The 9,045-nt window shown below is 46.0% G+C and overlaps 1 protein-coding gene across 1 annotated transcript; it reads right to left on the reverse strand.

The window, feature by feature from the left end:
- Positions 1 to 5,109: 5,109 nt before the first annotated feature.
- LOC8050721 (ribonuclease P/MRP protein subunit POP5) lies at positions 5,110 to 7,782 on the reverse strand. Its single transcript, XM_040500320.1, has one exon. It carries the CDS (start codon positions 7,699 to 7,701, stop codon positions 7,222 to 7,224), a length of 480 nt encoding a protein of 159 aa, XP_040356254.1. The 5' UTR covers positions 7,702 to 7,782; the 3' UTR covers positions 5,110 to 7,221.
- Between the last annotated feature and the right edge of the window lie 1,263 nt (positions 7,783 to 9,045).

The following is a 9,045-nucleotide window of genomic DNA, read 5'->3' on the forward strand; positions in this document are numbered from 1 at the left end:
AGATGCATGATGCAGTCAAATGAACACAAACTCTGCAAGCATCAAATACCAAAACCTTAACCCGGCACCTTGCCATTTTTTTTTTTTGTTCGGAAAGTAAAGAGCAGTAGGTAATTTATATGTTGCTTATGTTGAAAGAATGGTTGTTCTTGTGTATTGGCTTTTGTATACATTGAGAGTTTTCCATGGAAATATTGGGAAACACAAAAAAAAAAAAAAAAATATATAAGCCAACAAACTTCCCACAATAAGCAGTTCACACTGTCTTACCAGGATCTTTTGCATTACCTGGTTTAGTTAAGAATGTGTACTTGCTGCTATTACTTTTGAACTAAAGGGGCAGCGCAACTATTTTCGGATTTTGGCCAATTAAAGGGACACTGACAGGGTATTTATGCTGGCCGAGGTTTTTAGTTGTACATGACATATGAGAGCCCAACTACCCAGAACACAATTTGCGACTCAAAATTCGGTTTCTTTCCGCCCGAAAACCGCCGTTCAAGGACTGGCCGGTTCGAGTCTCGCTCACTCTCTTTTCCGTGGTCACGGGCCGTTTTCTAAGGTATCGAAGCGACCACCAAATTTAATCAAAGTCCTTGGTCACTGAAGGCACACACTCAGTATTAAAAATAGAAAAAACATGAAACCCATTTTTTGTGACTTATAAAAAGCTGCAAATACGCTGATTGGGAAAAAAAAGTTGCACAGAACCAGAAGCATTCTGTGCGTGCGTCATTTCGCGTATCGTGGGACTTGCGGGGACGGCGATGGCAGCGGACGACGGGCGTGGGACCTCTACTTCAGAACTGTCGTTCGCGGTACCGGCGAATTCTGTCTTCCTTCGAAAGGGAAATTTTGGACTGATCAAAAGAATTGGCAGTCATCCCGTACGACATGCCCAACCACCAAGCCGATTTGCACGAAGACGTCGCCGAGCCGTCGCTCTCGTTGCCTGGCTGAAGACATCACTCGCGCAAACGTCAAGCACCATGCGAAGTGTTTACTTCGAGTTGAATATGCACGCATACAATTTCCTTATTAGGTGCGAATGTCGGCTATGCGTCGTGTTTCCTGACTTCGCCCCAGAGTGCTTTCGCTGGAGAAAAATTGGCAGCAAACTTTGAAACTTGCAGTTTATCGGCTGAATTATTACTAAGAAAGAGACCCCCCAACAAAGAGATGCCCCAGTAGCTCAGTGGGAAAGACGTCCGCTTCACACGCGGTAGGTGCGAGTTCAATCCCCACTGAAGTTTTTTTGTTTGTTTTTTACATTTTTTGATGTCTATGTTTCTTTTTTTACAATTATCACTGAAGAAACAAAGAAAAAATAACAAACAAATGTTGTGGACGACAGGTCGCTGAATTAAATGGTATGGGATTTCCTTTTTGACACCTGCAAACTCAATGCACTCACTTTCCACAAAATGCAAGGAACATATAAATCAGATAGCGTCTGCTTTTCGAGGTGCCTGTAAATGTTCTACAGGAATCGCAGCCAGCCATTGGTCCCGATCCCGTCGATCTTTCGTAAACTCTGTCGCACAATGCCACTTTTTCCGGACGCAGGACATGTGAGCCAGCTCTTCACGCAACATCTTGGGTGTGTTCAGGGGCGGATGCAGGAATTTCCTGAGGGGGGTCAGGTGTTGGTCAGCGTACCATTTGTTTAGGAACACCCTCTCCCTCGTTTCATGCCCTAAATTTTACACATGCAGAAATCAAGAGAGGGATCAGGACATCCGGACCCCCCCCTCTAAATCCGCCCCTGGGTGTATTCTTTTCCGAGTTGATCACGGAAATTCACCATGGACACTCGCTACTCACCTTCAACTCCTCAATGTACAAAACAACTCATCTTGAAGTACAGAACAGCGAGCGGAACAAACATAACTGCAAAAGAATCTCACGACAAACAACAGTTCCCACTACGCCACATGTCGTCTGCTACGGAAAGGAGAAGAAAAAAAAACGCACGGTTGGGTGTAGCCACGTGACTTCCGCCACTCACTCTCTTCTCTCCACTTCTCGCTGTGCGTGGGTTTCGGTTTCGAGCAGTTGAGTCTTTTGGCTTTATTAAAATATACGCTACTTTGTTGCAAAATATTAATTGGGTAGTTCGACACTATAATAAAGCGCCTGGCAAAAAATGAAAAATTTTTTTTTTGAGGGGTGTTAGTGTTTCTTTAACTGCGGGGATTAATCTGTCGCATATAGAACTAAAAAATAGGAAACTGTTTTTCTGTACCGTTTTTTAGGGAGCACACTGGTATTTCGTACACTTTTACGAAAGAGTTTCCCACATAAAGGATGGAACACAGACAGTACACCTTCAGCTTCACAAAGCTATACGTGTTGAAAGTCGGAAAATGGGCTGTCTGTGTTCTGTCCTTTGTGTGTAACTTTTTGGTAAAATAGGCTTTCCTGTACGCTCTAGTTTTTATTTAGAAACTCAAAACAAATCGAAGGTCAAGGTGCCCGTCAACTTTCACGCCTCTTTCAAGTGTCTCTGGGGGACCACCTGGTTTCCCGTTGGGTTCTCTCTTCAGACCCCAGCTGCTCGCTCCGCATTTGTAGACTTTTCAAGGATTAGCATCGCCGAAGGTTGCAGTGAGCGATCGACACTAGTCCGTTCTCCATGGGGCTGGTGGCGAGTGTAGCAGTGGAGAAGGACAGGTTTTTTTTTTTTACTTTGACGTATACCCTAGTGGCGTTCCGCCATAGTTTTCGTAACCGCCACATATGGCTGCTGACCGGCAAGTACATAGTTTCATTTTTTCATTTGCAATTGAGCAGCGCAATTGCGGCATTTTTAGGCAAGGTGGAGAGTTTTTTTTTGTCTTGCGCCTAGATAAACAATAGAAAAAATGCAATGCTGATTCTTTCAACAATAAAATCGCTGCCTTTAAGAAGCTTGAAAAGGCAGTTTTCCCAAATCATCTTGGTAGACCTGTTACTGGTTCGGATATGTGCTTCACAGTGGTAGCTTGGGCTCAAAATTATTCTCTGTAAACTCTTCCTGCTAAAACTCGTCTATTAGTAATGCTGTTGTTTACTATTATTTTGCATTGCTTATACACAGAATAACCACCAGTGTAGACCGTTTGGGGAAAAGAAGTGAAGCAAGTAACATTAAGTGAGCGCTAGTCTCTCGGCACCTGTGAGTCGTCGGAGGTGTCGATAACAGAGCACAATGTGTACGGGCAACATGTGCCCAGCGTTTTCTCCCCCTATTGTTGCCAATATGATATTACATATGCTCATTTTGCTTCTCTTTTCAGGTAAATGGCAATCATCATCAACCTTCTAATGTATGCAAACAGACTATTTTATTTTAACCTTTTATTGAATTTTAGTATTTTGCAGACAATAAACATATTCTGAAACCCAATGTCGGCCTTGCATGTCTTCCGTCTGCCTGTGGCCAGAGCAACAGGGTCTTTTCTCCCAAGTGCTTGAATCCAAAGCTGGGGCTGATAATAAAGCTCTGTTCTGGCTCTGCCTTCGTACAACCAAAGTGGTCTATGGAGGCGAGCATGTAACTAACAAACTGCCTGTACAGGGACATTTTAAAAAAAGACAAGAATGCACTTATGCATTTGCCTTACAACTGTTTCATATGTATACAGCTATGTGCAGGCATAGTTCATTGTCGTTTACAGGGAGAGTGACATCAAGGGCCTGTGTGGCCTACAAAGAAACTGCCATGTGAAATGGCTTTTCAAGCCTCTTCATACATCTTTTCACAAATGGCGGTCACTGTACCAGCACAAGACAGTCGTGTGTCTGCATCGCTTTTCCAGAACACACTCTGCGCATTTCCCATTTTCTTACACTGATTATTGTTGCTGGATACGAGTTCTAGATTGTGCTGTTCATGGCTAGATAGCTTGCATCAAAAGTAATTAGCCTACTCCGTGCCTGTGCCAGGCCCCGATAGAATACCAACTTGATCGGGCTCGCTGCAAGTTGGTCAGGCCCGCTGCAACTGGGGAAGGTGGTTTCGGCACGGCAAGAGGCCGAGGCATGCTTCATTTCCTAAATTTGTAGTGGTTATAAGAAAGTGTCGGTGCATTCGATCTGCTCAAGAAAAACTGCTGCTGCTTTGTTCCCGAACCGGGCCCCAAGAACAATTCTTGCTACCTGACTGGGACCGTGGGCTGGGCACAGGTTTTTGGATCTCAAAGTGCTCAAAAGCAGGGGGGTATCCAAACATCGGCCCGTGAGCCAAATCCAGCCTACGGAAGTCGTCAAACTGGCCTGCTGCAAGTTGCGGTCCTTCCGACGAAGCAAGGTCCTCCAACTGCTTCCAGCAGGCCTGCTACTATCGGCGCAAAAATAAGTGTGTAAAGGAACGGTGCTGCAATGCGCACCAACCACATAACCAGAAAAAAGCAGTGAGAAAATGGCCTATCGTAGGCGCATCCATTTGTCGCATTATTCGAGAGACATGTCCTCGCCATCATCAGCATGCTTGGTCCCATTTCATACCTTTATAACTTCGTACCAAGAAAATTGCTGCACGTTCCCATCTGTATTGGGCTTACTATCCCATGTTGTATCTTGCATATTGTCAGCATCAGTTCTATCATTCCAATTATTATTGTACCCTGTTGGAACATACCGAAGTATCTACAGTCTAAGCTCGTAATAACGCTGTAAAAGGAGTATGTTGTATGCAGATATGAAGTTGAGTCAATGGTATGTAGATGAAAACCAACTGAACTTCACAAATCCATATGTTATATCCAAATGTCTGTTGTAACCAGGTCCGTTATAATGAGCTAGGACTGTATGGGGTGCCGATTTATGCCTGGCAAGTCTTGTGGGATCTGCATATTGAGTAGTGTCGCAGTTTTCAGCTAAATACTGTATTTAAAAATAATGTATTCATCCACCAATATTCTTTTTTACTATAACTTTCAGTTCTTAATTTATTGCTTCTTTACGATTTTTTTTATATTTTGTTTCTTTGGCCCTTGAGAGACAGATCCCTGATCCATCCCCTTAGCAAAAAGAAAAAAAAAATGGGACCCCTGCTCTAGAGTACACTGCAAGTATGGTTGCATGCACTCCAGATGCTGATCTCTTACAGCCGTAACTTTCGTCAAGCAAAGTAAAACAAATTGCATTTTGCATGTGCATTTGTAAATGTCTTACTTTAGTCATAGTTTGAAGGGAGAGTTGAGCATATGTCGCAGACTAGCAGGCATGCTGACGTTCCCCGCTTTCTCCTTGGTGTTGGGGCAATTGGGCAAAGTTTGGTGATGGCTGGAGCAATACGATTTCCTTGGGAGCACTGGCACTTTGCTGTGGCAAATGCACCACTGCTGACCAGACTTAGCCATTCTTGCCTTGGAGCTTGGAAGCCGGTTTGGCTGAAGTTGGTACTTGCCGAACCTTTGTTCTATTAAAGATTTCCCACAACCTTTTATACTTTGAAAATCAAGCTATCCAATGAAACATCACTATAGGAAAAAATAAAAAAATAAAATAATACATGTGTACTGTAGAGCTATGCCATTTCGCAAGCACCTGCCAAATCGTTTTTACTCCGTTTCATGATAACTTAGCGAACTGTGGAGGCTGCGGCCCCCATGGCCCAATTTGAGCGTTGGAGCAAAGCATGCGACACTGCTTCATGTTGAGGCCACGGAGGCCTCGTTACCAGTGCCGTCCCGAGCAAAATGTAGTTTTAGGCTTTTTCTTTTAGTAGTGTTGAGCCAGACTCATTTGACTGCAACACTACACGGCTCAAAAGAAGGACAGACATGTTACTTTACAACGATACTTCGTATGGATCAACACTTGTCGGAGATCAACATGGCTTTTGAATGATTGCAGTCGTGTAATCGACCACTTCCGCACAAAACATTGCCCTGGCATTAGTAACTGCCACAGATTCGCAAGTAAATAGGCCACTTTTAAAAATCCCTCTATGCAACACTTCGCGCATTGTACGCTGGGAACCAGTTGGCCACTGAGCGGAGTGGCATGGTTTGGTACTCCTGTAGCCAGGCATTTGAACTTCTAAGCCCGCATAACTTTTCTGCATGCGAACATGCTTGCACGGCAGGGGCACCAGCTGGGACGCTGCAATCCATTGCTCTACATTTGCTTACCTTTGCCCAAATTCCGGCACATCGGGAAGCACAAAAACAGTGCCAAGTGTTTCTTACGGTGGAGCTGTTAAGGGCTAGTTTCCCCAGTATCGTGTCCCGGGGCAAACAAATGTCGACACAAAACTCCGGACAGCTACCGCCTCCTACGAGTGATGGCAACAACCTTTCCACTCCGATTTTCACCAGAGTGGAAAGGCTGAATTTCTCTAGGCGTCGTCCTCGAGGTTGTACTAGACATCGTAAAGATAACAGCTTTGCTGGTCCTCCATCTTCACGTTAAGTGGAAGGGCTCTACATTTTTTTCGGTATCTCTCGGCAAAGCCAACAGCACTGTACACTTGCAGAAAATCGCAGCAATGAAAATGTGTGTGTTCCGTCACGACACAATCGTGACAAAATCTGAAACTGAAACCAAAACCAAGTGGCCAACTGGTTCTCAGAATTCATTTCGTGCCACAGGGGCGTTTTGATTCGGGAAAAGGTCGATTGAGCATATGGTCGTCTCACGAACTGTTTCCGAAAAGCACTCTCCTCTAGCGGTCGGCAAAGTTGCAGGGGTGGACGTTCACCCCAGGTTGGTTGGTTTCGCAGCAGACGATACTTGGCCAGCAGACAAGAGCTGGTTCCTCCAGGCCTCGCATTTGCTGCAGCGACACGAATGCTCCTGACATGGTGTCATATGCCTCGCTCTTATTGGCCATAGGCTCCAGAGTTTACGAAGTTATTGTGAAACTGAGTATAGAGGTACAAAGACGAAACTTCCCCAAAGTCGTCTCAAAATGGATACCACTACTGTTTATAGCCTCACTGTCATTGGACAGTGCATTGCATATTGGTGGCTGCATGTAGCCATGTAGCAAACATGCTAAAGATCGATTCAAGTTGGCACATTTCTATTGCACTTGTTTGAAAAGGCATCTCACTGGCCGCAAGAAAGACTGGCACAACACGCCGGCAGTTGGAACAGTGTTAGTGCAGTAGTAGTTTTCTTGGTGAACCTGTACAAGCTTGCAGAACAGGATCTAATGCGGCTGACAATACCATCACACATTGCTTGCTTTACCAAGAACTCAAAGGTATTGCCTTTGCGGTTAAAGAGAGCCTACATCGGCCTGATTCCGCCTTTCGTCGTTTCCATGGAAGCATACACTTCGGCGATTTTTTCTTTAGCCTGCCTTTTCGCCTCGGCGCTCTCGGCCCTGTTCAGAACGTCGAGCATCACGGCACAGTCATATTTCTTGAGGAACTTCAAGCACGACCTAATTGTTCCGGCCAGTTTGAGAACCCTCAGCGTCGCTGCGTCCTCCTTGATCTTCGTGACGAACGGTAACGCCGACAGTGTCAGCGTGTGAGCACCCCGGCGGGTTCGCAGCAGAAACACGCGCGTGTAGGGGTTGAAAAACTTGATCGTCAGGTGGAACCTGGTGACGCCGACGCCGAATTCGCCGTGGAGGTACTGGATGGCGTTCCTCACTGAGCCGTAAATGTCTTCCTCGGCGACTGGGAGTTGGTGAATAGACGGATTCTGCCAGTCTTTCCACAGGATCTCAACCAAAATGTAACGATGCTTCAAACGCACCATTTTGTATTTCTCGATGTCGATGGTAGAGGGAATTACGCTGTGAGGACGAGGCCAAGCGAAAGTGAAAAAGCGAAACTGTGCGAGACGGCTGACCATGGACGAAACCGCAATTTAAAATTATAGAATAATTTATTTTGGGTTTCTCGTAAAAAAAATATTGCAAAGGCTATTAAAATGTCGAACCCTTTAGAAATAAAAAGTGAAAAACGTTTTGTTTCGTTTCGTTTCTGCAACGAGGTTGCTATTTGGCAGTGACGACGGTCGTCGACGGCCATCTTTCTCGCAGACGATTTGCGGTTTTGCTAGCGTTACAGACGCTCGCGGCAGCATGCTGAAGACACGCTTTCTCCTCATTCGTCGTCATTCGTCGAAGAAGATTTTTAAGACGCTGAGTAAATGCAGGCTGAGGCTTGCCGTTGAGAACACGTGAACATTTTTACTAAGGCTCAGTGCAGGAGAAAAAAGCCACAATTCGTCGAAAGCAAGTTTCGCCGGTCACGTGGCATGGTCAAAGCTTCCTTGGCACGCCGAAATACTGCGTCTCTGTCAGGGCGTAAGATAGACAGGTGGGGAAACGAGAGCCAAATGAGCGACCGGATTGTGTCCCCCTCGGGTTTCTCTTTTTCTGTGGCGCCATCTATGTGGAGCACCGCGAACTCTCACTCCGAGTGGGCGACCGGTGGCGACCGGCTAAACTGACGGAGATGATCTCTAGTGGATTTCTATTGGAGGACTGTCGTGCTCTAGGTTTATTTTGCGCACTCTCCGATAAAGTTCCATGCAAATGCGATTTCAGTTTTTTTCCTCTCGCCGCAGCACCATCTGTCGCCAATCTGGGGTACCGGCAAGCAGACGAGTACACAATCCGGTCACGGCGCTGTGAAAAGACGACGAAGTGATCTGAGCCGGAACGCAAAAGCTTCTATCTCTGGAATTTTCTATTCTACGCGACTTCGTCGGTCCCTTGGACTTTGGGGTCTACTCGGACGGCAGGAGCTAGGGCAGCTCCCTGCACAGCAAGAGAAGGGATGCATGCTGGTATGTCTCTTTCTGAAAACGACATATCCATCACGGCAGCACAACACCAGGCCAGCAGCGCACTCGATGAGTCCCAGGACTGCAGTAGATCTGTCTGCTCAGAGACCGCCAACATGGAGAGCGAAGATTCCGGAGGCGAATGGCGCAGATCCGGCAGAAAGCGCTGTCGTCCAAAGAACAGCGACTCGTCTCCAGACGTTCCGCAACTACCAAAGAAGCATGATAACACCAGCCTCACCGTCATCTTCGTTCCTGTGAAAGAGGAGACCAGACTTACAGCGCTCAACAGCCTGAAAATTTCCGAAG

Source organism: Ixodes scapularis, unplaced genomic scaffold (assembly GCF_016920785.2).
Source record: "Ixodes scapularis isolate PalLabHiFi unplaced genomic scaffold, ASM1692078v2 PGA_scaffold1__304_contigs__length_218370807, whole genome shotgun sequence".
Classification (NCBI taxonomy): Eukaryota; Metazoa; Arthropoda; class Arachnida; order Ixodida; family Ixodidae; genus Ixodes; species Ixodes scapularis.

What these genes read in the sequence shown, in the direction of transcription:
- LOC8050721 (XM_040500320.1), bottom strand. Translation starts at nt 7,701, where the DNA reads ATGGTGCGTTTGAAGCATCGTTACATTTTGGTTGAGATCCTGTGGAAA.